The 27,965-nt window shown below is 43.3% G+C and overlaps 1 protein-coding gene across 2 annotated transcripts; it reads right to left on the reverse strand.

Moving 5' to 3' along the window:
* Positions 1 to 7,849: 7,849 nt before the first annotated feature.
* EXOG (exo/endonuclease G) lies at positions 7,850 to 23,215 on the reverse strand. Of its 2 annotated transcripts, none has more exons than XM_088446438.1 (6): positions 22,992 to 23,215; positions 21,443 to 21,592; positions 19,868 to 20,007; positions 17,758 to 17,834; positions 11,375 to 11,489; positions 7,850 to 9,023 (listed from the first exon to the last, which is right to left on the reverse strand). In XM_088446438.1, exons 1-6 carry the CDS (start codon positions 23,182 to 23,184, stop codon positions 8,565 to 8,567), a joined length of 1,134 nt encoding a protein of 377 aa, XP_088302564.1. In that variant the 5' UTR covers positions 23,185 to 23,215; the 3' UTR covers positions 7,850 to 8,564. The 2 variants fall into 2 exon arrangements, with proteins under 2 accessions (XP_088302564.1, XP_088302565.1); XM_088446439.1 differs by lacking the exon at positions 22,992 to 23,215 and adding an exon at positions 22,400 to 22,504.
* Between the last annotated feature and the right edge of the window lie 4,750 nt (positions 23,216 to 27,965).

Genomic DNA, 27,965 nt, shown 5'->3' on the forward strand with positions numbered 1-27,965 from the left:
AATAATGAGTGCAGTATCGTGCGCAATCTCCTGGTCAGATATATTTGACTATCTTGATGGAAATATTAAGCAGCGCCATACCGGTCCTGACTGACGCTAAGATTAGCTGCAGGGACCCATTATCAGCGTATGCAACACGCAGTTCCATCTAAAATATGGCAACGTGCAGCACGCAACAGTATGTGACAAACCTCACAAATATTAACAAGTATATATATGTGAGGTCTCAGAACCACCCTAGGTACACCTGTATTAGGGTAGATAAAGAAAATGGATAGATATACACTGACAGGTGAGAAAAGCAGACAGTCAGCACTAGCATAAGTCACATACAATGCAGAAAAATATATATACATACATTTGCATGACATATAATATACTGCACAATGTCGCTACATTCAACTGCCCAGATTCAGTGTCTGGGAAGGCTATAGCGCTGTGTACACTCACCCAAAATGGCCAGGTACGCAGGGGGACTGGGCTCACTGTCATCCTAGGAGTTCTGCAGCACCACCGAGAGATAATGGCTGCTGGAGACCTCAGAAGAAGCGTGGCCCGCGGAGGAAGCAGCTCAGCGACGCCATACTGTAGCATTGAAAGGCGCGCTGAGCTGAGGGGAGGAGCCGCTAGACAGGGAAAGCTTCCTCCCCTGGCTAGCAATTAACCCCCCGGGATGCCGGCTCCCGCTGCCGCTATAATCCCTGGTGGGCTAGTGGACACGCGGGGTATGCCTCCAAGGAGGGGGAGCCCGCCGCCACCGCTAGCGCCTCCGGTCTGTCCCCAGAGACCGGAGGCATAAGGCTGCATACACACGTGGATCACCGCAAGCGGTGACCACGCGACTTACCTGTCCCCGTCGATCCGGCAGCAGCCTAGGGATTCCTCCAGAGTCCGGCTAGTACAGACTCTGGGGTCCCGCTGCGATCCCCAGATCTGTACTGGCGTTGCAGCGCCGGCGGGGTGTAGGAGCGGCAGCTTAGACGTCCATTGGACAGTCTGACGCTGCCGCTCTGAAGAGTAGTAAAAAATAATAACTTTTTTAAAATAAATTTTAAGCTTAGGGGCTGCTAATCAGCTCCCCACTGCACTAACGGTGACCCGACTCCGGCCGGGCACCAACTTAAACTGAGGTGCCTCTGGCTGGGGGGCGGGGTTATAGGGAGAGTGGACCCAAGTGCATCCTGGGAGCTAAAAGCTTTAACTGCGTGGTGCCCGGATTTGGTTCCCAACCTATACCCCAAGGTCAACCCTGTGGACCCCCTATGGACCCTGAAGTAGAAAATATTGAGATAAAGTACCAACCAATCAGCTCCTAACTGTCATTTTTCAAACACAACCTGTAACATGACAGTTAGGAGCTGATTGGTTGCTACTATATCGCTCACAATCTTATCTCTCTCCAAGCTTTCATGAACACCCCATGTGCTTTTCGACTCCGGCATCTTCTGCCTTGATGTCTTTATTCTTCACTGTTAAACTGAGCCACCCCCTTGTAACAGCTATTTATATAGTGCTTGCCAGGGGTGGGCCGATGACATGGCATGCCATCCTGATTGGCTCGTCGAAGTGGTCCCTCACAGGTCTGCTGCAATGGCCTAAGATTGCTGTGCAGCAAATCTACTCAGCCATACTTTGTACAGATATACAGGCACACTGCCTGCTGTGCTGCAGTCACCCAACAACCATTGCCGTGCTAGGAGGCAATCACCTGTGCCTACTTACCCAGGTTTACGCTGGGCATACAAAAACCCAGTTGTCACTGCTAGGAGGAGGATAAATGCAACAATAAGTGTGATTATTAAACACAGCTGATATCTACTGTATACTAGCTAGAGAGAAAGCATTAGACAATCTGCATCAAAGAGGGTAAGATGTATTAAAACCCAAGGTCTCACCTGTAATGTGTAAGGGTGCCAGTTTCAGAGCAATATAAATGTGCAGTAAGTATACAAAAACGAGTTACCAAAGCTGTCATGGAAAGGAGTAATATTCTAAAGTCAGCAGATAAAAGATAGCAATGCAATGACTTCTTATTTGGCTAAATAAAAAGTAAAACAATGGTGGAGATCCTCTTTAAACACAGTGTAAATTATTGCAACCTTTATCATTTTCCACCCGCAGTAGAGATGGCAGCTTTATAAAAAGGCTTTACTTCTCCTCTTACAGCCATTTCATTGTACTGTCTATATTTAGACTCACATTTATAGCAGAACTAGTAGTGATTTATGGATTATGCTTTAAGAAGCGTCCCCACGAGTTGCTGCATATAGAAAATAAAATGTTCTGATTTTATGTCACAATGGAAACCGTCTTGTAAATGAATAGATGGTCTGAGAGATGTACTTGTGACATGTTAACCAGAGGCGGTCTTGTGACATTAGACTGACGCTCAGATGAAAATTGTTAGAAGCAAAGTAAAAGTTGTTTATTTCTAGTACAGGTCACCCTTAAACTGTATTTACTTGGTATCAATCAACACTGTAAATGATCTTTAGAAAACAATCTCTCTCTCTAGGTATAGAGAGGGAAGTATATACATAATATAAATATCAGATACATTTTTCTTATTACACATTATTTGAGAAAAGATGTATCTTACACATGTAGTATTGCTTTTAATGGACTAAGGCCAGCCACACAATGTTAATACCATAGATCAGAGGTTCCCAAACTCCACCATTACAGTCCAGATTTTAAGGATATCCCTGCTGGAGTCCAAATGGGTAAATCAAATTGACTGAAGTGCTAATTAAGTCACATGTGCTCCAGCATTGAAAATCTTAAAACGTGCAATCTAATGACGGAGTTTGGGATCCTCTGTCCTAGATGTGCACTCTAGCAAGCACCAATATATGCAGGAAGCGAACATTTTAGATGGATCTGGGCTCTTGGCACTCCTGTGTGGCCGGCTAAAATGTTGTTCTGGTTCATTGTAACTTCACTTCTGTTTAGACTTAACTCTACGGGGTAGTTACTAAGAATAATGCTGGTCTGTTTTTGCACCCACTGAGTATTTTGGCATTATGGGAGAACTTTTTGTTTTTCTCCAGGTGAACACGGGAGTTTTTGTACTTAAAATGCGACCGTAAATACCAACACAAATGAATACACCATCGTCTGAAAACGGCAGTACTTTCCATAGACAGGAATTTACCAAGAATCGTGATTATAATTAAGCGTGTACTCTAAGCAAACACAGTTTAAAAATAGAAATGTGAAATAGACTACCTCCTCAGCAGCGTATTTGGCAGAAATATATACAGGTCAGTGTGATCCGTGTATGGTTTCTGCCCCCCCCCTTGCTGAATCAGGTCCCTAGATTGCAGTTTTTTTGTTCGTCCCCACAGAGGTGTACTCCATATACTGTATATGACAGACATGCAAGCACCCCCATTGTAGCCTTTACTTGAATCAACTCCTAAATGTCTCTCGTTTTTTGTGCAAATTCATTTACAAAAAATAAACAAAGGGTACTGTTTACAACCAACTGATGCAATTAAATGTAAATAAAAAAACTTGATTTAAAATAAGAACCACCACCACCACAGTAAATATAACGGTCTGAGCAGTTACATGGAACTGAAATCCAAGCAATCCAGCAAGACAAGGTCAGCAGAAGGAGAAGACACAAACATGTGTGCCCATATAGAAGTAGGAATGTGCCGGTCAGTCATCTTCGGCCTTTAGTGTAGGTCAAGACCAGACAACCCAGTTTGTTTGAACATCTGTCTGGATTTCTCAGATGACCTGCAGGGATCCTATTTATGTATCATCTGCCACATACGAGAGACTACAAAGCAGGTTTACAGTACAAGCCAAATTGTTTGGAAACATTAAGGTTGCAAAATAAATCACTCATTGTTTTAATACCACATGGTGTATTTCACTGCTAATTTATCCAGCACTTTTCAAAATCCATAGGAATAACAGGAAATGTTTAGTATGCTTTTCATAGGGGATGTACCCTTTATACCATTAATAGTAAACATTTTATGACTCTGTATTGATTATTCAGTACTTGCTCTTTATGATTACCGGCTATGCTGTTAAAGAAATCTCCACTAAAACGTATTATTTTGTCTGTGGCAGGAAGTTAGACTTGGGAAAGCACATAGTAAATTCACAGCTAAATACTGCCATCTACAGGTAGTAAACAAGAGTTGCAAAGAGGATCACTTGCAAAATGAATGAGCATTTTGCATCCCATTAATATAAAGATGCCTATCTGAACATTTGACATGTCATATTGGCTGCAGAGTCTGTACACCAAACCTTCGACTACAACTGCTCTATTTTACAACTGTCCGACTAATTCATGAATGACAAATGTATATTACAAGTAACAAATTTACTGTAGTAAAATAGGCTACTTATGGGGGGTATCCACTTAGCGATTTAAACAAGCGATTGCACGATAACGATGTAGTTATCGTGCAATCGCATGCAAATCGAGCATGCATCAGGCATGTTTTGGACGGAAGCGACCCGCGATGCGCGTGCCCGCGGGTCGCTTCCGACATCGCCCGTACATGCAGGTCAACGTGACTATCTCGTCAGGTTCTGCATGTGCGGGGATGAGGGATGTGCCGGGACTGAACGTTCAGTCTAGGCACATCACTAGCTATACAAACGACAGCACGATTGCAATGTCGCAAATGTGCTCTCGTTTGTATATCACTAAGTGGATACCCCCCCATTATTTAGATTGACTGAACATAAAAGTGCACAATATAATGTACATTTGTTATGGGGGGGTAGACCTAATTTAGGAGCCTAAAACCTTTGAAAGCTAATGTAGGAGTTTATCTATAGAGTCCATACCTAAACATTATACCCCCCAAATAGAGGTATTTGGAAAGGAAGAGGAAGAAAGGAATAAGTGTTTAAAAGAGGGATGCCTGAGAGACTATACATTGTGGGCAAGATGCAGAGTTGTCCACAACTACCCCCTAATTGCTGGCACAAATAGTGTTCGCCATAAAAAAATTAGAGCTGAGAACATATGTAAAGCACAGGGTACCTTAAGATGCTCTCTGACCAGCAGCAATAGGATTCACTTAAAACACACAGCATAATATATACTGTATATATGCCCGATCGATGATAAAAATCACCAATCAGAGCCAGCGGAGCATTCTCAAACAGCCAATCACAATCAGTTAGTTAGTGCTGGCAGCCATAACTATCACCTGCAAATAACATGGCTCAATCAGGCTCATACGCACCTTTTTCGTGGTCTACTGTATTTACAGCTGCGCAAGCACTGCCTTACTGGGCATATGTTAGAATGCCCCAAATCGCCTATTTTGGCATAGCCAAGCATAAGTGGCAGACTCATACAAAACTGAACGGACACACATGCACTGTTCTGGGCAGATGCAGATCACATTCACACAAGATATGCTACGCCAACTAGCTGTCTGCAGGTTTTGTTATGCATCCAGGTTATAGTTGTGTCCTCTTACACCTATCTTTTTTTCATCATATGCCACGAGACGCATGGCGCAACTTAGATGCTCTGCCACGGGTAGCGATTCCCAGACTTTGGTACTTCTATCTGAATTTAGTGCCTTTGTTGCATTATTGCTGCATCCAAAGTCGCTTTTCCAGTAGTGTCCTGGACCCTCAGGATTAGTATTTTTGTCGCAATGGATTTGATATCAAGACACAAATTAAGCACAAAGCCTCTTTACCCAGGTTAGCCTCCGAGTCGCGCACAGCAGCTGCATGCAATGCCAGCGCCAGTGTCCAGGGAACTCGGGCATTGTACTTTTGTCACCTTCGTAATGGGAGCAAGACGTAAATTCTTTACATAATTGTGACACATGGCGCAGCTTAGTCGCAAAGGACGATTTGAGGCTAGGTGTATGTGAATACATCTGTATAAAGTAAATTTTTACCACAACTAATTTCCTCTTAAGCATTTTCCTGCACATGTGGCTTGTTATTTTCGAAGGCTCCCATACAGCAGTTTTCAACTCCTGTTGCCATATGCCCCTAACAGGTCATGTTTTCTGGAGTTTCCAGACAGAAATCCTTGAAACATGATCAGTTGTGGGTACGTGACGACTGGATTTGAAAACTCCTGACACAAAGCCACAAGCAATATTCCCTTCCAATTACTTTGTATAGGATGGTTGCTGTCTAAAGTCTATTTGGTTATACTGTAAAGTGAAAGTCTATCGGGTCAGTGAAGGACTCTTATCTTTCCCCAATGCCTGAATGACAATACAAAGGGGAGCTTATAGGGCATATGTAATAAAGATCCATTTTTGAGGTAAGTGTTGCTGCCTTCCCGCTCAAAATGTCTCCCCGTGTCTGCGTGGCTTTCCGCAGAGTACTTCAGTTTTCTTCCACAACCCAAAAATATACCGGTAGATCATTTGACTGCTGACAAAATGAACTTTCAATAAACTCCAATGGGGAAGGGACTGATGTGGATGATTAAATATTCTCTGAAAAAGCTCTGAGTAAAATGGGAACATAATATAAACACTTTGGCATTTCAAGTAACAATTTGTAGTTATTAAAGCTTTTCTGATTCAGAGACTCCACCTAGTGGTTGTATATAATAATTAAAGAAAAAGTAAAATCTTGTAAACCAGCTCAAAAGACAACATATGATGCAATTCATTTTAATTTATTCATTCTTTTGTACCATAATTCCAATTATATTCTGGGCAGACTGACTGCATGGCTGCTTCATATGCTGCTTGACAGACTTGTATTCCTACTGTTCCCAACCCATTTCACCTAACAATAAGCTTCCAGGAAGGATGTAGGTATCATACCGGTGAACGGCATGCTGCCAGTCTGAATCCCGATGCTGAAACTCCGACACGGACTAGGCGGGGTTAGGTTTAGGCACCAACGGGGGGAGGTTAGGTTTAGGCACTAACGGGGGAGGGTTAGGCTACAAGGGAGGGTTAGGGTAAGTGTACTTACCAGACCCCTGTCGGGATACCAACCATCGGGAGGCCGCTGTCTATATTTTGACAGGAGGCATCCCGACAGCTGGCATTACATACCGATCCCATCCACGCACAGATCTACTTTCTATGGTGAAAGTACTTGTATTTAAATGTATGTTGTGATTATTACCGTTTCCCTCAAAGTATTTATTTCTGACTTAGCAAATATTGAGATTTATAATTCCTACTATTGGGGTATACGCACCTCCATAATATATTATTCACTAGTGCAGAAGCCTGTCCCGATCCTTTTTCCCTTACCATAATGACTTAGCGAAGGGCCTGATTCAGAGATTTTCACAATGCCGATATTTACGCAGATTGAATGATTAGTAGCCATTACGCATGTGTGAAAGCTGCACTGCGCACGGAGATTGTTTTGCGATGACGCCCACACAGAGGATTCACTTGCAAAGAGAGTGACAGGTAGTCAGCGTTAGGGGGACATTAGCATATTTTCGCACATACAATCTGTAAGAGAACACAGTTACGATTACATTAGTGTAAACCTCAGGATCAGGCCCAAAGCGTTCTATGCAAAGTCATTATTTAATCAATGAAAATTGACCCTAATCATACTAAATTGGCAGAACAATTGCCCGCAAGTCAAATTAACTAGACCGCAATGTGGTTTTAAACAGTGGTTTGGACAGAACCTCAGACGTAAAAGCACACGTTATGCATATCTCTGATTTGTATAGAGAAGGGGAATCTCAAACTCTTGTGGTTTGGTGAATTCTGGTGAAAGCAGAAGGATGCATGCACACTGCCAATGGAGACGTGCGGGAGCCAAAAAGATCATTGCACTATGGTGGAGAGCCTTTACAAAGCTAAATATAAAATACATGAAAATGCTAGTGATACATTTTTTTCAGCAGGAATATTTTTTTTATTTAAACCACATTGTACATACATAATGTCCAAATTTATAAAGAAATAAACATATTTGTACCTTTCAGTGTTATCTGAAAATATCAGCAGATCAGGGTTTCTCAACTCCAGTCCTTCGGTACCCCCCAACAGATCATGTTTTGTGGATTTCTTTAATCATGCACAGGTGAGATAATCAGAAATCTACAAAACACGACTCGTTGGAGGTACTTGAGAACCACTGATCTAGATGACACTTTATACACTACTATAGTAATCAGGGCCGTAATTAGGGGTGTGCGAGTGGTGCGGCCGCACAGAGCCCTGTTGTAACTGGCTAGCAGGGTGTCTGGAACGACACCCTGCAGCCATAATCTTGCAGCAGTGCCACTGGAGTGTTCCTAATACGCTTCAGACATGCACATCACTGCCCTAACAGCCCCCCGGACCATACTAAGGATGCTCCGGGCATTGCTGTAATGCTCAGTGATCATAGCCCTGCCCCCTCGTGACATCACATGGAGGGGGCGTGGCCTGCACCGGGCCACGCGAGACGTAATGACGGCTCTCATACGACTACAATTTCCCCGCCACTCTATCTGCTTATAAATCTTTAAGAAAAAAATATCACATTTTGGCAGGTGAAATTTGTATTTAAAAGGGACAAATACAAATTTGCTTAGATCGCTAACTTGAATGATAATGAACATATGAATTCCCCCATTATCCTCTTCTTCCTTCTCGCATAGTAGAGGCCTCAGCCGGTGCCAACTCTTTCTTTTTCTGTTCATAAAGATCAGAGAGATACTGGTCGGGCTTTATGTGGGCCTCGTTCAATTCGGACATAATCTTCTCAACTTTTTGTAGGTTTCGTGCGTCTCTCATCCTCCGCCCGGCAATGAATAACTTGAACTCTTCCAGCTGAATAAGTTTACAAGTGTCCACCTCGCAAATGTTCTTGACACCTTTAGATCTGTCCACTCGGGGAAAGAATATTAACCCAGACAGTTTTTCCAGCTCCTCCATCTGGACTTGGTATTCAGGCAACTGATGATCAAAGCTGATGGGGACATTGGGGACGATAAAAGCTCCTTCAGCCAGCAGCTCAGCAGACTGGTTCTTCTTGGCGAGGATCACTTTGTATAAGTGTGTGGGCACTGCTACATCATCTTTGCCAATCACCTGAAAATTGGGGGGACAAACAAGAATTATAGCTGGGTGCAAACTAAGAAATGAATGTTTTCATAGTTTAATGCCTCCCTGATTGTTCTCTATTTCTGCTTTATCAATTAACTTTACAATCCTACCGATCAGTAAGCATTCTAGCAGGGCTCACTTTGTCTGCCTGTTATTACCCAGTCTCGTTAAATTACTGTTTTGTTCCCGAATGTAAAGCACAATGGAAAATGCTGGTGCAATAAAATATTAGTAATTACAACGATAAAATATTAGTAATTACAACGTTAACACACTGAGATCTTCTCCATCCTAATATAACACACAGAGTAAAACATACATCCATTCCTTGAAACTCAAAAGCTGCTAAGTCAGGTCACTAGCTCACTACCTCAATAATAGCTACATTGAAGAGCACCATGCAGCTAAACGTTCTGCGCTCGGCCCAGTCCCCATGTGTGCTGCAACTGCACCGAATGTCATGGCTTCAATAACACCATCCTTACCAACTTTTAAAGAACCTCAGGTGAGGGGGTTCTGTGATGGTATAAATGCCATGGCCCCTTGTGTCTCCCATTCCCTAGAGTGCCCACTTCCCCCTAGGGAGAGTGTGGCATATGGATTGTAAATGTCCCACAGATTTGCCTGCTTTTTCAATTATGAGTCTTTATTTCAGTGAACCTTACTATGGCAATCAAATAAAAGTGAACTGGATGCTGTAAACAAATTGCTATTGTATTGTACAGAAATTATAACAATAAAAAATTAGAACATCTGTCCCTCACTAAAAACATAAAACACACAAAAAAAGTGCAGACTTAGAGGTCTATTTACTAAGCCTTGGATGGAGATAAAGTGAACGGAGTTAAAGTACCAGCCAATCAGCTCCTAACTTCCATGTCACAGGCTGTGTTTGAAAAATGACAGTTAGGAGCTGACTGGCTGGTACTTTATCTCTGTTCACTTTATCTCCATTCAAGACTTAGTAAATAGACCCCTTAAATGGGCCTGTAGGTTGTTTTCAACTGTCAAATTGTAGGTTTCTGTGACCACTGTCATCAGAGGTTTTAACACAGTACCTTATTTCAACACTTTCCTTGGTGCACCAAGGACCGCATAGAGCAGCTGGATGAGGTGGTTCAACATTATCTCAAAAATAATGAAACACATGTAATTGTAAACATTAAACTTGCCCAGTTTTGGGAATAATTTGTGAAACAGGGAAAACAGTTAATGAAGGCGCTCCAACCTTCCTGCCTATCTCTCTATGTATATCAGAATAAATAGATATAAACAGGTCTCTTCTGTCTTGAAAAAAAGGGAATAGGTCAAACAAAAAGTCACACGAGAAAACTTGTATAAGTTTGTATCCTTTATGAACGGTATTTCTCTCTTGGTGTTGGTAGAGAAGGACTGGAAGGAGCAAAAATGAACTGGAACCACTCTTGGAAGGGTACCAACATCAAAAGTAACACACACAGGGGGGAATTCAGTCAGCCCGGTTAAGTTAACGGGTGCTAATTGAACGCCGGCCCCTATTCAATTAGTGCTGCTTATCTGGTCTCCTCAGACCCAAAAATAAATCTGCATTAACCCTGCAGTTACTGGGTGATAACAGCTAGTTAACGCACCAATCTGTGTACCTTACATAGATTCTGTGCATTAACGGCCGATATCCAGTGTTTCATGTAACACTTTCATGTAACGAGCGTTAACACAGCTATTGGGCGAATTCGGGAGGCTAACTGAAATTAAAATCAATAAGACTATTCTGTTTTAATATAAACAGAATAAACGGAGAAGCAATATTGAAGGTTTCAAAATAAATGCAAATAACTGGATGATGAAAAACACACTGATATCACACTTTTCCACAAACGATTTAGAATAGTATAATTAAATAACGCTAGCGATGACTCACTGATCAGTAAACAAGGATCCTGCTGCAGAGCACAGCAAATACTCATTATGTAGAAGCACTGCCTGGGTGTTTTCTGTCATCCAGTGCCCCAAAAGGAGAAGTGTATTCTACAGTGTGCTCTTATGGGCTTCATTTGAATTTCACAAGTATAATTTGTCAAGTTATAATTTCTTCCTGTTTACAAAAAAAAAAAAAAGTGCGGCTGTTAATGAGAACTCGCTGTGTCTTTCGCCCTCTGCTAAGAAATTAACTGGATTTCAGGCTGCTGATAAGCACAACCTCATTTCACGACTGAATGCTTTTTGCACCTGTCTGATGAGTTAAGAAGCAGAGTTCAACTAGGCTGAAAAATACTCATTGTGTTTCATAATATACTCGCCGATCATTCCGCTTGCAAGTGACATTTCTGAACATGTGAGAATAAACTATGACTCACCTGATAAGTGACACTTTTACTGCCATCTTCATGCTGCACGGGTAATGTCAGAGGCCCACTTACCACCCAAACATCATCAAATCTGTTTGTCAGGTCTCGACAATACATTTCAAAACTAAAAAGCATAAAATTAATGGGTTTTTTCAATGTTAATATTTTTAACCCCTTTTTTTTTTTGTACGGTAATTTCATTGAAATCAATCACTTCCTGTCTATGCCTCACTTCAATGGCTATTTATAGGTATCTGCAAAGTGACACTGTTCCATCTGAAAAGAGCCTGCGTGGGAGGCAGCTGAGCACCAAAGAGTTTTAAGATCTATTACACATGCATCTCGCTCAGTCAGAAGAATAACGCCATGTTATTATAAATATTATAGTTATAAAGCATTGACATTCTCTGCAGCACTGAGCTAAGGGGATCATAAACATATCAATTTACATATAATGCAATGAAACCAAAACAGAAGGTAAAAAAACCTCACCCAAATGAGCTTATACTAATAGTTTGGGGAAGACTTGATATAGGACATAAGGTAGCGGTATAACAATTGTAGCGGATGGTCAGCAGAAATATCAGCTGCTAGTGATGAAGCCGTCATAGTATTATTGCCCTTGCTAGCAATGGAATGTAGAGACAGTGGCAGCTAGAGGAACATGAACTAGTCACTTAAAGCAGGGTCATTCCACGCCAAATCATCACAGCTTCCAACCCGATCGTCTCAGATTTCCATGATATTTGGTAGGATGATTAACGGCATAAAGTAACTTTCATTTTTTACATTTTAGCCCTCAGTGATACGCGGTGTTCATACTACAGGGTTGCAAACATGACAAAAAATGACAAATATATGCTTGAAAGGTCAACTAAAACTAATCATAACTTTGCTTCTAATTGTGATAGGACTTTTATGTTAGTCTTGTTTTGAAGCTAAGGGACCAGTTTTCATAAAAAATAGTTTTATATTTAAATATTGACCTTTACCTTTCAAGGTCACATGATGACCTTTGACCTTGCATATCTTAAAAAGACGGACCAAGGAGGAAGTCCACAGGGTGAAACGCGCGTTGGTTTGGATAAGAGGGTTTTCCGGAGTGTGCACAACCGGATCCCTGCACAAACAACAGCTGATATACCTGACATACAGACAATGTGACTGGATGGTAACTTTTTCTTTACTTTCTTCTGTAGCACTCAGCAGATAGTGAGGATTATCCTCACCAAGGGAATCATTCCCCCATATCTGCAAAAAGAGAACTACTTATCTTGTACCTCCCAGTAGGGAAGTCAGCCCTGTCTACTTAGCATTCACTGCAATCCTTAATGGCTGCACATGCGAGAGGGACTTTGCTGGTGCTGCATGGAAAAGAGGCTTTTCCTGTTTCTCTATGACTTATTATTTACCACCAATTACTGTATTCATGATACATGTGCGAATATAAGAGAATATCAGGTTATGTTATAAAAGCTGCTGTTTTGTTATTCTATACAGATGTATTGGGCTATGATTATATCATATAAAAGAGATTATCAATTTGCCAGATATATATATATATATATATATACACTGTTTATTGAATATTTATTCACCCCTGGATTTCACAACCTGTTGATGGTGATATCCAATATAAGAGGCACATATCTCTTCTCTGTATACTGTTCTTTCTGTACTCTCATCAGCTCCAATCTCTGGGAGCTGACAGCAGATGCAGGAAACCTTGTAGATCACTTGTATTGAGGTAGGTAACTCTCATTAATCACCTCTACCGATGGGTATGTGATCAAAAGCAGATTATCTCCTCATATGCATATAAGTGCTTTTCAGAACTGTTCTATTATCATACGGAATTTTATTATGTTCAAATGAATACATTTATATTGAAAAAGACATACAGATGAATTAAGCACTCTTTGAGAGTAAAATTAATTATATGATTTGGATGAACGTTCATTATAGATACTTGTGACGTTGGTGTTAAAGCACAAACGGAGACTATTATTAAGAGCTAAGACTGTTTAAATCCTGCCGCTTTTACAAAAAACTACACTCTAGGATTTTTGTCATACCAAGAGAGCCTTTTGATGTTTACATCTCAGGCTGTTTAAACAATTTCTATTGTAAGGCTCATTGAAAAATATTAAAGAATATTTATGATGTTGGTCTTAAAACACAAGCTGTAACTATCATGGAGAGTTAAGACTATGAGATTTTGCCTTTTTGAAAGATACCATGCTTTGGGATTATTGTTACACCTTTTGAGATTTACATCTCAGGGTGTTTAAGGAATGTTTATTATGAAACTAATTTCCTCTTTAGAAAAAAGTATCAATGTGTATATTTTTTAAGAGTTATAGGATTCAAAAATCTTTAGGATCCTAATATATGTTTATGTTATGTGTTGTAAGTAACTGTGTCAGATCCTAAGAGAGATCTAATAAAAGTTAAGTTTTACATTTAGTCAAGAGTGCCCCCACACAATGAGTCTTCTTTTCCTATTTTTTCTGTGTTTCCTAAACTACTGACTCTAGGGGAGCACCACCGGTTAAAAGAATCATTGTATTCGTTCTAGTGAAATCTGTATAAAAAAAGAACGACCTATTTACCAGTTTATACAACAGAGATAATAAAGAATACCAAGCAGACAGCGTGGTAAGTACCTGTGCCCAGGCCATCTCCTTATATAATACTATATCTTAAAAAGTGTATGTTCATTTTTTTGTACATAAAGTATGTTATACACTTATGGTGCATACACACGATCAGATTTTTCCTTCAGATATGAACGATAACGATTTAAAAATCTGAAGGAAAATCATTCATATCTGACATGCCTGAACGATGGACGATCAACGATGCGCGTTCCCATTTGTCAGATAACGATATCTGACATCTGATGGGTTTGCAGTCAGACTTGGACGATTCCATTCATTTTAATGCAGTCAAAAATCGTTCAATTCGTTCAAAACTTTGGTAAAATCGTTCAAATCGTTCAGTCGTTCATCTGACAAATCTGACCGTGTGTATGCTCCATTATATATAATCTCTCTTTGGCAGAAGTTTCATTTTGGAAAGCCTTTGGGAACAGGAGTAAAAATATTATTAAGTAAGGCAGTTCAACCCTTCTTGCTCTAACCATGCAACTGGCAAGTAGTCTTGTAGTGTCTGTGTTCTAGGGATGGCCATCGGTGGTTTTCCATCGATGGCACAATAACAATCTATAGTGAACCATTGATGGTTTGCACCACTCAGTCTGACTGAAGCTTCTGCATTGAGAACTAGTGATACAAGACATGCTTGCCTTCAAACATGGGCAGCCAGGTTGGCATAGGGGGCGTGGCTAAGGATATTACCCGGCATTAGAAGCAGAACGGGGGGCATGACCATGCGATCATTTTGGCCTGCCACCACTACACAATGCCGAGATTTCTGACATGATGATGCGATTCAGCATGCGCAGGGGTTTGTGTGGCAGCTGGCCGGGAGACTTGCCTGCTTTTCCGGGGGTCCGGTCTCCATCCGATTTTCGTTAGGCTCTCAGCCGTTTCAGGAGAGAAGGCAAGTATGATACAAGGGACTAAGACAGTTTATCTCGGAGGTTCCTAAATTCAGTCCTCAGGGGACCCTAACAGTCCAGGTTTTAAGGATATCCATGCTTGACCACAGATGACTTAATTAGTACCTCAGTCAGTTTGATTTAACCACCTGTGCTCAATCATGAATATCTTTAAAACCAGAACTGTTGGGGAGCCTGGAGGACTGCGTTTGGGAACCTGTTTATCCAATACAGTTTATCAGTGAATAGTAGTAGTTTGATGAAAAATGTGACAAATGTATAAAAAGTACATTAGGGCTCAGTGCTGCAATCCATATGATATTAAAGCAGCAGTAGAAAACAATTAAGGAAGATGCTACCATTGATGAATAAAATACAGCTACATGTCAAAGTGATCAAATGATTTGTGATAACTGTAGGAAACAAATTAAAAGGGATTCTATAACTGCTGAGGAAGGACCAAGCACATCAGCTGATGAGGAAAGTGACACTGACGTGGCAAAATGCAGGACTGAATCAGCTTTGCAGTTATTGAATGAGACTTGAAGCAGTGTGGGAGCATCACCTATCAAGAGGAAAGAATGAAAGAAGAAAACTTGCAAAAAGAAAGCTGGAAAAATTGCAAAAGTTATAAAAAGGATATATTCTATATTCCATCTGAGGAACCTGTGCCTGATAATTATTTTCTACTGCTGCTGTGTCCACTAATATCAAATGGATTGCAGCACTGATTCTTCATGTAGTTTTTATCCATTTGTCACACTCTTGATCAAACTACCACTATTCGCTGATATACTGTATTAGGTAAACTGTCTTAGGGCCTGATTCAGCAAGGATGCAATTGCAAAGTTACAATGTGATCCTTGTAATCATGCAAATGCAATAGAAGGTGTATGACATCTCTTGCTGCCTATGCGATCCCAGCACTGCGAAGGAGGGCGCAGTGCTGGGATCACCAATGCGATGGTGTACGGTGCCGGCCGGCCAGCTGAGTAAGCGAGGCTGCCCAAAGGCTTCCCAAAATGAAAGTCATAGCAAAGCGAGATTGTATTTAAGCAAATAACATACTTTATGTACAAAAAAATTAAACATACGTTTTAAGATATTCAAGGTCAAAGGTCACATCATGTGACCTTGAAATGTAAAAGTCAATATTTTAAATATAGGAGTATTTTTTATGAACACTCTGGTCCCTTAGCTTTAAAACAAGACTAACATGAAAGTTGTACCACAATTAGAAGCAAAGTTATTATTAATTTTAGTTGATCTTGCAAGCAGAAATTTTACGTTTTTTGTCATGTTTGCAGCCCTGTGTATTACTGAGGGCTAACATTTTACATATGAAAGTTAGTTACTTTATGTTGTCTACCATTCTACCAAATTTCACGAAAATCTGAGATGTTTGGGTTGAAAAGTTACCCTTTTTTGTGATGATTTGGTATGGAATGACCCAGCAGTCATCTGCTGTCAACCTTAATGTTACTACACCGTTTATCTTAACTGAACTGTCTTCCTCTTCCGGTTCTAGGAGAGGCAGTAGCTTCTGTGCTGCATAAACACGAAGACAATCTCACACTACGGCAATGTAGCAAAAAGAAGAGACTCCTGTGTCATGGACAGCGTGGCAGAAAGAGAAGAGTCGTGTCATGGACAGCGTGGCAGAAAGAAGAGACTCCTGTGTCATGGACAGCGTGGCAGAAAGAGAAGAGTCGTGTCATGGACAGCGTGGCAGAAAGAAGATACTCCTGTGTCATGGACAGCGTGGAAGAAAGAGAAGAGTCGTGTCATGGACAGCGTGGCAGAAAGAAGAGACTCCTGTGTCATGGACAGCGTGGCAGAAAGAGAAGAGTCATGTCATGGACAGCGTGGCAGAAAGAAGAGACTCCTGTGTCATGGACAGCGTGGCAGAAAGAGAAGAGTAGTGTCATGGACAGCGTGGCAGAAAGAAGATACTCCTGTGTCATGGACAGCGTGGAAGAAAGAGTGTGACAGAAAGAGAAGAGTCGTGTCATGGACAGCGTGGCAGAAAGAGAAGAGTCATGTCACGGACAGCGTGGCAGAAAGAAGATACTCCTGTGTCATGGACAGCGTGGAAGAAAGAGAAGAGTCGTGTCATGGACAGCGTGGCAGAAAGAAGAGACTCCTGTGTCATGGACAGCGTGGCAGAAAGAAGAGACTCCTGTGTCATGGACAGCGTGGCAGAAAGAAGAGACTCCTGTGTCATGGACAGCGTGGCAGAAAGAAGAGACTCCTGTGTCATGGACAGCGTAGCAGAAAGAGAAGAGTCGTGTCATGGACAGCGTGGCAGAAAGAGAAGAGTCATGTCATGGACAGCGTGGCAGAAAGAAGAGACTCCTGTGTCATGGACAGCGTGGCAGAAAGAGAAGAGTCGTGTCATGGACAGCGTGGCAGAAAGAGAAGAGTCATATCATGGACAGCGTGGCAGAAAGAAGAGACTCCTGTGTCATGGACAGCGTGGCAGAAAGAAGAGACTCCTGTGTCATGGACAGCGTGGCAGAAAGAGAAGATTGCTGCGTCCCTTCGCTGGGGTCATGGGTTAGATTCAGATAGGGACACCATCTGTGTGCAGTTTGCGCAGGTTTCCTATGGGTGCTCCAGATTCCCCTGACAGCCCAAATACAGACCAGTAGGTTATTAGGCTTCTGATAAACCTTACCATGGTATGTGTGCATTGGGAAATAATACCATAAGCTGCAATGGGGCAGGGACTGATGCGAATAAGGCAATATTCTTTTGGAAGCATTGTTTAATCTGGTGGCGCTATACAAACAACAGTAATAATAATCCCAAACTGATGAACCATTCTCACCGGTTCCAGAAGCCAGCATTGTTTTCATAGTTTTGAGGCACGATGTTGGAGAGATAGAATGTTTCCGCCATAGCTTCCTGTGGAAAAATACAATGGTCATCTAGGCAGACTGCAATCCTGGAAAATTGCTGGAGCAGTAAAATCGAAGATATATTTACAATTAAGAAATGCAATCAAACCAGAGGTCTACCAAACTACATATGGATCCCTATATGTAATAAAAAAGTTAGCAGCATATATTGGAAATATCTGCTGCGGACTCGCGGCACAGCAAACCCCATAGAATTCTCTGGGGCTACGATGTCCCCGTATGCATCACGTTGTGCTTTCCGGAGCTTGTGCTTAAAAAAGACGATGCAATGTATAGATACAATTGCCTATAGACTTCTTATTGCAATGTGGTCCAGAGAAGGCTCCTAAGAATCCCTACGATTGTGGCCACGCATACGTATTTACTTCACCCGGGACATAAACCTGGAAGTGAAGACATCTCCAGGAAAGCTGGGTATTGCGGAGCTGTCCTAGCAAGCAGATGTTGAAGGATTCCGACGGAAGTTCCAGCAGGTAAGTAGGCAAAGATGTCTGTTAATGATGGCATTAATACATCTCACCCTATATTACTTACATCTATTCTTGACGATAATAAAAAAACATTTCTTTCACATCTAAGCTGGTTTATCATTGTTCTTGAAAACGTATTTGAGTGACTGTACTCAAATGATCAGTTCAGAGCCCACTCATAATAAACCAACATGTACGAGTTTAATTTGTAAAATAACGTTTTCTCTGTGTATACACAAAGATTTTCTACTCAATACAAAGGCACACTTTCCATCCAATTGAAATTATAACATGACTATAGTTTGGTAAAAGTGTAAACTACCTGGAAAAATATATTAACATGTTGCGGTGGAATGTGAACAAGCTACTACCTGCCTGTTTCCATCATTCACCAGCCGCTCACTACAGCTGCCAGAATTCTTTAAAAGTCAGATCACAAAGCCTAAATGACGGACTATGATAAAGAAACACAGGGGGTTGTTTGAATAATGGTCACTGGGCCTGATTCACTACAGATCGCTACTGCGATCGCAGCTGTAATTACGCACGCAGACCCACTGCGAAAATATGCTAATGTTTGCAATCGCAATGCTGTCGCACGCCTACATCCCCTTACTCACATCTGTAATACCTAGCAAGTCTGCAAACCCATCGGTAACCGAGTACCATCGAAGCCTCACGCACAATTACAACAGGTCTGACCTTACTCAGAATTTGCTAACCTCATCACACAGTGAAAGCTCAATCTGCGTATGACATCACAAAGACTCATTTATGCACTCCCCGGTAACGGTGTTGAAATGCACTGACATGCCAGCGTTCCCCGCCCCCCCCCACTTAACACCCCCAAAATGTCACTTCCTGTCAATCACTCTGCGATGGGTCTAGTGTTCACTCTAGGTCCGGTGGTAGGCAGGGCACTGGACCTAGAGCTAGGGCACATCTGCGCGTGCACCCCCGGAAAGGCAGGTCCCCTTTTCGGCGCTTTGGGGGCGTGCCCAGCACTTACGGACATGCCGTGCAGCCCCCAAGCGCCGCGGTCACTGTGAATGGATGCTGGGCGCATGCACCCGGCGTCCATTCACCGGTGGTGACAGCTGCTCTGCCGTTTTCTCAACCCGTGGGACACTGCGGCCCGCGGGTGGAAGACAGAACCCGCAGGTTGTTCAGGGTCTGTGTGGTCACTGCGATCGCAGTGGAGCCTTCGCGCATGCAACAATCGGCTGTCTGCATGCGTAAATGCAGGAAAATTGTTCATGTAGAGTGAACTATAACAGGCAAATATGTGCGCAGCCAAAGTACATTGCCCTTAATTTAATTAGCCCCTTAGTATCCTTTAAGCAGTAAATCTACCAACATGACCCAATTAATAACAGTGTTTCTTACCCCCACTAACTTTCTAATGCAAAAACCTCGGCTGAATTCATAATTGTTAATTTTCTTTTAAACAACAATTAACTAATTTGGCACATTATTTAAATTAAACAGTAAAGGGGGAAACAGGAGCTGCCGCTCAGTACAGATAGAAAAAGGACAACAAAATTCCTACTGTAGAATATTTGCTGTCCCCCGCTGGTGCCATGTGTCCTCTGGACCACCCGCTGTGCCAATAGTCTTCATTGGTTGCAGTAAAAACTTGTGGAATGTTCGGATCTGGTCTAAATTTACAATGTTTTCGGTCAGCACTACCTGAAGGAAGACATAGCGGTAACTGCAACGAAGGAACAAGCAGAACGCTCTGCTCGTCAATAGCAGATCATCAACATTTCTGAGTCACGTTTACATGCTGTGCTGGCTTCCAGCTTTTATAGCGATGTGACAATTTTAAAAGCAATAAAAGTAATTTACAATACACTAATGACATATAAATTGCCAGAAAAGATGACACACAAATTTTTGGTCTCTTATGTGCAAAAAACCGACAGTTATCAAGTCAGAACAGAGATTCTGCTACAACCTGAATCAGACCTCTGCTTGATTAAATCAAGGATCCCTACAACAAAGAGAAAGTGGATTCCGTGAAATGATGTTCGATCACGTAGAACTGGGTCGTTCGTTGCAATTTTGAATCTCTGGGCTTTTACTTATTCCCCCCATCCCCAGATTTCACCATGACTAGTCAAGAATAAATTTCCATGTTGACTACAGCAGGTAAGGAAGAGGATTTCATCTCACACTTGGGAAGTCTTTTATACAGTTAAAGAACACCTGAATTTGCGGGCTGCTCTGTTATCTTGATCGTCACTCCCTTTGTTGGTGTCACTGAGCAGCACAGCAGCAGTGATGGATGACGCGCGCATGCTCACGTCATTGACACTGTGGCCCTGATTCAGAGCCGGACGCTCTGACAGACTGCTCGCTCTGAATCAGGGCCGTCCCTCCTTCATTTTGGAGCGGCCTCCTGGCCGCTCGCATTGCTGTGGGTGACCACCCACAGCTATAGCGAGCGGCCAAAATGATGGTCGCGATGGTCAAGACCATCGCGACCATCGTGCTTGCGACGAGACCCTGCGGTAGGGTCTCGCTGCCGCAAGCCCTGGAGTACTTTTGGCTCTATCAGAGCCAAAAGCACCCCCACTGACATCACTACTGATGTCAGTGGGACCGGCCCCAGACGGTAGGCGTTCCCATAGAAATGCCTCCGTCTGGGCAGCCACTCCCCGGCACGCCCACCAAAGGGGGCGTGCTGTCAATCACCATCAACAACAAGCCCCCTTTGGTGCGAGACCCATAACGACGGCTTGGCCGTCGTTATTCGGGTCTCGCACATGACGGAGCAGCCTCCGTCGTGCGCATGCGCACTAGGGCAATATCGACCCGCTTGCGAGCGGGTCTGAATCAGGCCCAGTGTCCGGGAGGTCGGAACACTGTGCAAGCCCCCAGCATGACAAGAACGGGCCAAAATGGCACATTGGGGGCGTGTCCTCATGGGGCACAAGGTCACGCCCCCTTTGGCACATGCAAGGAGTCTCTCAGCGCCGTACTAGGTGTCACCACCCATAGTGATGCCACTGTTGGAAAAACTTGCGCTGTGTTTCCTTAAAGTGGCATATTAAAAAGATGACCAGACACTAAATGGCTATATGGGCAGTGCCCATTGTGATGAAGGATATTCTTTACTTACCAACAGTTTTCTCTCTTGTAAGATGTTCAATCACCCATCGAGGTATCTTCTTGGCTTGGTCATAGGATAACGCATGACTTATATACAGTCTGGCTTCTGCACCACTCTGCGGGAATCCAAATTTCTCCAGTGGTGACTTTATTACTGGCTCTGGGGAGCAAAAAGTAACATCTTAAATGCTCAGTGACAGATAATTGTATCGCTTTGTGTCACCCACTGAATTTAATCACATCAGGTAAAATACAGACTTCATCAGACATGCCTCAAGGTACAAAAACTACACAATGTTATGTTACTGCCTGAACATGAGGTTGATTCTAAGGTCGAACACAAAGCGTCAACATATGCGAACGTCTATGTGAGTTTCCGTGGGGCTTCATGCATATGCTGCCATCATCAGTAGTATCGGCACCCACTACATGTGCAATCTGCTGATGATCGTAGAATGCATCCATCTAAAAATCAGGCCCAAGACGTAGAAATTGATTCATTACATTTTACTCTTCTGGTTCTTGGGATATTCTTAGTAGGCTGTCATGTTCTGGGCTAGCACATTTATCTGGGGACCCCGTTATGTATTCTAATCTAGCTGGCAGAACCTATAATCAGAAACCTGTTATTATCAGACAGCTATGGTCTGTACAAAGAGATGTTAATACAGAGATAATCTAAGGGTAGTGGTGTTTATCATTTTAGTTTTTAACATTTTGCAATAACATTATACACTATGTAAGAGCTGGCATTTCAGGAATGTTACACCATATATATATATACACCTGGCTGCGAGGATAGTGGGTGTGAGGGGGGGCAGTAATGGTGCAGCTGGCATCAGGTGTAGTATAAATGGTCGACATGCAGAAGGTCAACTGGTTCTGAATGTCAACAGTAGAAAGGTCAACACTGTCATTTGGTCGACCGTCATTCTGTAGACATGTATTTAGGTCGATAGGAATGCACCTGGTAGCGCGGGGAGCGGGTGGGCAGCATGGTGCACCTTACAGTGCAGGAAGTGGGTGGGCAGCATGGTGCACCTGGAAGCACGGGTAGAGGGTGGGCAACACGGTGCACCTGGCAGTGCGTGGAGAGAGTGGGCATACCTCAAAACAACTGTTGGGAGGGAATCGGGACCTGCGCGCCCGAAAAGGGGGCGTGGCCTAATCGTAAAGGGGCGTGATCTGATGACACGCTCCCGTTTACATTACTAACTGCTAGGAAGCCCCCGGGCTTCCCCCGTACTCTGAATAGATGCTGTGCGCACAGCGTCTATTCTAGGTCTGCATACACGCTGTTCTAGCAGAGCAGCGTGTATGCTTCCCCAATTTCCCCCCCACCGCGGGACAATGCGGCCCAGTCCCAGAAAAACGGGACAGTTGGGAGGTATGGGTGGCCAGTATGGTGCACCTGGAAGCACTAGGAGAGGGTGGGCAGCATGGTGCACCTGGCAGTGCGTGGAGAGGGTGGGCAGTATGGTGCACCTAGCTGCAGTGGGTGTACAGCAGCACACACGTGTAATAACGGGGAGACAAATGTCGGTACTGCTGTTTCTCACCCGGCTCTGCTCTCCTCCGGTCATACAGCTGGAGAGCAGCCAAGCAGGAGGCGCTGCTGACTGTAGCCCCCAGCACGAAGCCCTCGAGGAAGCGCCGGTGCAGGAACCGGTAGGAGAAGCGAGCGGGCATCGCCCCAGGAAACGGGATGCTGCCGCAGCTTAACCCAACAACACTGTCACCAGAGCACAACATGCGGCTATACGCCCTCTGCTGGCTGGACCCGTCCCCTACAAGTGGTACTGCTGAAGGTGGAGTGCGGTGCCAGCGACACCTACTGGCTGCAGTCTGGCATCGCCTCTCACAACTAAAGTAGGATTTTATTTTTATCTGACCTGGATTCACTTCTGGTCCCATAACCTTTAACGCAGTGGTTCCCATACTCGGTCCATAAGTCACCCTAGCAGTCCAGGTTTTAAGACTTTCCATGGCTAAGCTGAGATAGTTAAACTGACTGATGTACTAATTTTAGGTCACCTGTGCCCAAGCATGATTATCCTTAAAACCTTGACTGTTAGGGTGCCTTGTGGACCGAGTTTGAGAACCTCTGCTTTAAAGTCTTATTACTGTATGTACTGACCAAATGTCGGATTTAGGGGCTCATTTATTATTTATCTGGATTTACACCCAATAATTACCTCTTATTGAGGTAATAAGAATTGCCAGCATGTATTAAAATACAGTGGTCCCTGCGATGTGTAAAGGTAAAGTGATCGATGATGCAATCACTTTACTGCGCACGTGCGAGCAGAGTACCTTTTGTGTAGTGTAGCTTATAGGCAGTGGGAAAGGCAAGCGGACAAGTGGCCTGGGTGCCTGTGCAAGGGGGACGCTAGGGCAAGGGGCATGTCTTGGTGGTAATAATAAGTCTCCACGGTTGCCTACTCTCTAAGGCAAAGCTCCCAAGACTTCCTGTGCACACATTGATGGTGAAGGCTTGTGGGTCTATCCAGAGCCGTAACTAGACTTTGGTGCCCTGTGCCAGAAAGAGCATTGCCCCCCCCCCCTATTTTTTAAATAGGGAGATAATACCCGAAAAAGGGCCATGGCTTCATGGGGAAGGGCCAGGGAAGAGATAGGGGCAGCTAGGAGATGCTGAGGTTAAAATAAGAGGAAGCTACAAGTGAGAATGATGATAAACAGAAAATTTACAGGCCCAAACAGCGCCCACTGCCCTGCCATGGCACAGGTTGCACTACCCTAGTTACGGCCCTGGGTCTATCCATGAAGAAAATGAAAACATCATTGTCACTCTGCATTATATATCAATCGGTTCAATACGTTATATAGCTTTGTTAAGTAGCAATTCATGTATACTTACCTTTTTGGCGATCTGATATGCAGGGCTCCGGTGGACCTGTCTTCAGCTGTTGTAAAAGCGGGTCCTTCCTGCACATGTGCCGGCGGCTGAGCTCAATGGGTGGAGCCGGAATGGGTGACTGTCAGAAGACATTAACTGAGACTAACTGTCCTGCAATTAACCCTGTGGATGCTGGTTCTGATTCTACAGTTACCCTGACCATGTAAAGTATCTATCTACTCCAGCCAATATCCTGCTCTCATCGGGATCTATCAGAAAATTCCTTTGCAATTTAAATCGCATTTCTAAGTACATAGTGGAGTAATTAACCCCGGTATTTACCCGATAAGAGGCATTATGTACCGCATTGTGCATGCGATGCTTAGTGTATCCCGTCCTTTATCTCTCTCCACTTTATCATTCTCCAAGGTTTAGTACATTTCCCCCTGAGTATCTTGAGCCTCTGCTTATCCTGACTCTAGGTTCAAATATACTATAATCAATCAAGTTTGATTACTGCCAGCCCTATTGAATCTAAGATCACTTAAATAGAACCTTTCCATCAATGTTTAGTTGGCTACAAGGTCTCAACAGCAGCATAGTGTGCAGTGATCAAAAGAAATTCCAGAAGAGATGAGCGAGAAATGTATTGAAATATCAATCTTGAAAGGGTTACAAAACTATTTCTATGGCTCTAGGACTTAAGTGAACCACAGTGAGCGCTATTATCTGCAAATGGAGAAAACTTTGAACAATGGTGAATCTTCCCAGTAGTGGCTGGGCTACCAAAATTCCTTCAATAGCACATCGGTGACTCATCCAAGAAGACACAAAAGAACCCATATCACCATCTAAGGTACTGCAGGCCTTGCTCGCCTCAGTTATACCCCTTTTCCACCAAAATTCCGGGTCTGAGCCGGAGTTGGAACAGGGTTCCTATCCGGATCTGACCAGGAATTTTGCTGAAGCCGCTCACACCGGAATCGGGTCTGCACAGACCCAGCTTTTCCGGCGTGTAAGTGGTCGCTTGGAGATGACGTCATCTCCAAGCGCTACTGAAGCCGGACCAATCGGCCGGCTTGCAGCGCACTCCAGGTCATCGTGACCCGGAGTGCTCTGTTCTCACAGCAGGGTTTCACTGGCTACGCCCGTGTTAAACCCTGCTATTTACCTGGGTTGGATTGCCAGGTTACTCGACCCGGCGATCCAACCCTCTCCCATTTTACACCAGTGAGCTGCCCGGGTTAACCCTTCAATAACCCAGGTTTTAGCTCCGGTGTAAACGGGGTATTAATGTCATTCATGAAAGAAGTTGGGCAAAATGGTATCCATGGAAGAGTTGGACGGCAAAAACCACTGGTAACCAAGAGGAACCTAAAGGCTCAAACTCGTTTGCAAAAAAAAACGTGGATGACTCCCCCCATCCTTTTGCGTTAATGTTCTGTGGACTGTCAAGTCAAAAATTTAACTTTTTGGAAGACATGCGTCCAATTAAATATCACGTAAAGCTAACACAACATTCCACAATAAGAACATCATACCAATAGTCAAACATGGTGGTGTTAGTGTGATGGTGTGGGGATGCTTTGCTCCTTCAAGACCTGGGCGACTTGCCATAATTTATGGAATCATGAATTTTGCTCTCAACCTGAAAATTCTGAGGGAGAATGTTCGGTCATCAGTCCATTAAATAAAGCACGTGCACCATTGGGTTATGCAGCAAGACAACGATCCTAAGCACAAGAACTACTGTAGCCCACCTGTGAATGGCTTAAAAGAAACAAAATTAAGGTTTGGAGTGGCCTAGTCCAGTGGTTTCTAAACTTTATCACGGTACCCTAGAGAATCAGCATTGTTTTCACAGCACCCCTAAGCCAAAAGTTTGTAATTGAGAAATTCAGAAAAAAATGTAGTAAAGTGAAGTAAATTGTGCTTACCTGTCATCCTTAGGGTCAGTTATGTAGTAGTGGACAGTTTTGCACTTCTGTTTGTCCACAAATTTACATTACATTGACCAGAAATAATTTGATTTGGTGCTGGACAACCAACCTGAGGCACCTCTGCATGTGTCCCAAGGCACCTCAGGGTGCCACGGTGCACAGTTTGGGAATCACTGGCCAAAAGCATGACTTGAATCCAATTTAGATGTTGTGACAGGACCTTAAATGGGCAGTTCATGTTTGAAAATACTCCAATGAATGAAAGCAAATCTGCAAAGAAGAGTGGGCTCAACTTTCTCCAGAGTGATGCAAAAGACTGATCATCAGGTATCAGAAGCATTTGGTTTCAATTGTTGATGCTAGAGTTGGCACAATGAGTTATGTTTAGGGGGGACAAATAATTTTTGATATTGGTGATATATATGTTGGATAAGTCTTTTCCTGCATTAAATGAAACTATCATTTAAAAACTATATTTTGTGTTTACTCAGGATGTTTTTTCGGGGGCATAAACTTTTACACACATGCGCGTATATGTGTGTGTATATACATATATATATATATATATTTTTTTTTTTCTTTTCTAAAAGTGTGACAGTATTAGATATTGGGGATGCCTGCACATAAGATAGGGACTACGATTAGCTGCAATACCACTGTCCCACAAGAGGTGCTGCTCTCTCCAGTGGTGCTACTACAATGTGTTCCTGTGTTCCAGCCAGTCTGGTCCCATATGCTGTTCTATGTCAATGCAAACCTGTGTTAATTACCAGATACAACAGCTATGGAATGGGCTGCACCTATTACTTATTTAAACCTCCACAGTGTTTTTTGGGACAGATCATAATGTCAGAATTCTTGTCAGTTCTGGTACTTCATCTAGCATTCTTGTAGGGGTATTCAATATGGAGCGAAAACGTCGTTTCTGCGAGGTTTTCGCTCGGATGACGTCATTTTCGCCGGTTTTACTTTTACACCGTATTCAATTTGAAAACTTTTCGCCAGTGCGAAAAGTACATTGCATTCGACCCTGCGGAAAAGTATCACCAAGGAATGGGTGGCGAAAAAAAGTGCAGAATTGGGGTTTTGGGGTGCAACCAGTGGTCGAAGTGGGAATTTTGAAGAGGGGGTATGGGATCCAGTGCATGTGCAAACAAAATGGGCATGGTCAATACATTATGGGGGCGTGGTTATGTGTCAAGAGGGGTGTGGCCTCTCAAAACGAGGCGTCATGCATCCATCTCTCATTCTTTCTCCAAGCTTTGCACCTCTCAGTCCCTCCTTCCATTTCTCACCTTTTTCACTTTTCACTCCCTTCTTCCATCTGTTTGTAACCTCCTGCATCTTTCACTCCCTGCTTTCTTTTCTCGTCCCCTGCACCATTTACTGTCTCCTTTCCTCTCCCACTCCCTATAGACTGAATGCTATAGACAGGTCATACACCGCTCATAGTACATATGGGCCATACTCATTTCCTGCCTCACTGCAATATGCCTGGAACAGCTGGAAGAAGAGGGATATCACATTATCACATGTAGAGCCAACAGTGCAGCGTTATATTATCCTGCACAGGGCCGGCAGCGCCGCTGTATGCAGGACAGCTCCAACTTCCCGCAGATGCTGCTGCGCACACACTTACTCCGGGCACACAGCTAGAAGAAGGATGCTGTAAATAGGACGGGAACGCTCCCTGTGCTGTATCAGACTGAGGGTTCTGGGAGTTGTAGATAGTTACT

This window comes from Taudactylus pleione, unplaced genomic scaffold (genome assembly GCF_031769625.1).
Source record: "Taudactylus pleione unplaced genomic scaffold, aTauple2 ptg000398l, whole genome shotgun sequence".
Classification (NCBI taxonomy): domain Eukaryota; kingdom Metazoa; phylum Chordata; class Amphibia; order Anura; family Myobatrachidae; genus Taudactylus; species Taudactylus pleione.

What these genes read in the sequence shown, in the direction of transcription:
- EXOG (XM_088446438.1), bottom strand. Translation starts at nt 23,184, where the DNA reads ATGTTGTGCTCTGGTGACAGTGTTGTTGGGTTAAGCTGCGGCAGCATC. An exon ending in CCGGAGGAGAGCAGAGCCGG is followed by an intron (nt 21,593 to 22,991) that starts GTGAGAAACAGC and finishes TTTGCTCCCCAG; the next exon opens with AGCCAGTAATAAAGTCACCA. An exon ending in GTAAAAGTGTCACTTATCAG is followed by an intron (nt 9,024 to 11,374) that starts GTGAGTCATAGT and finishes CCCAATTTTCAG; the next exon opens with GTGATTGGCAAAGATGATGT.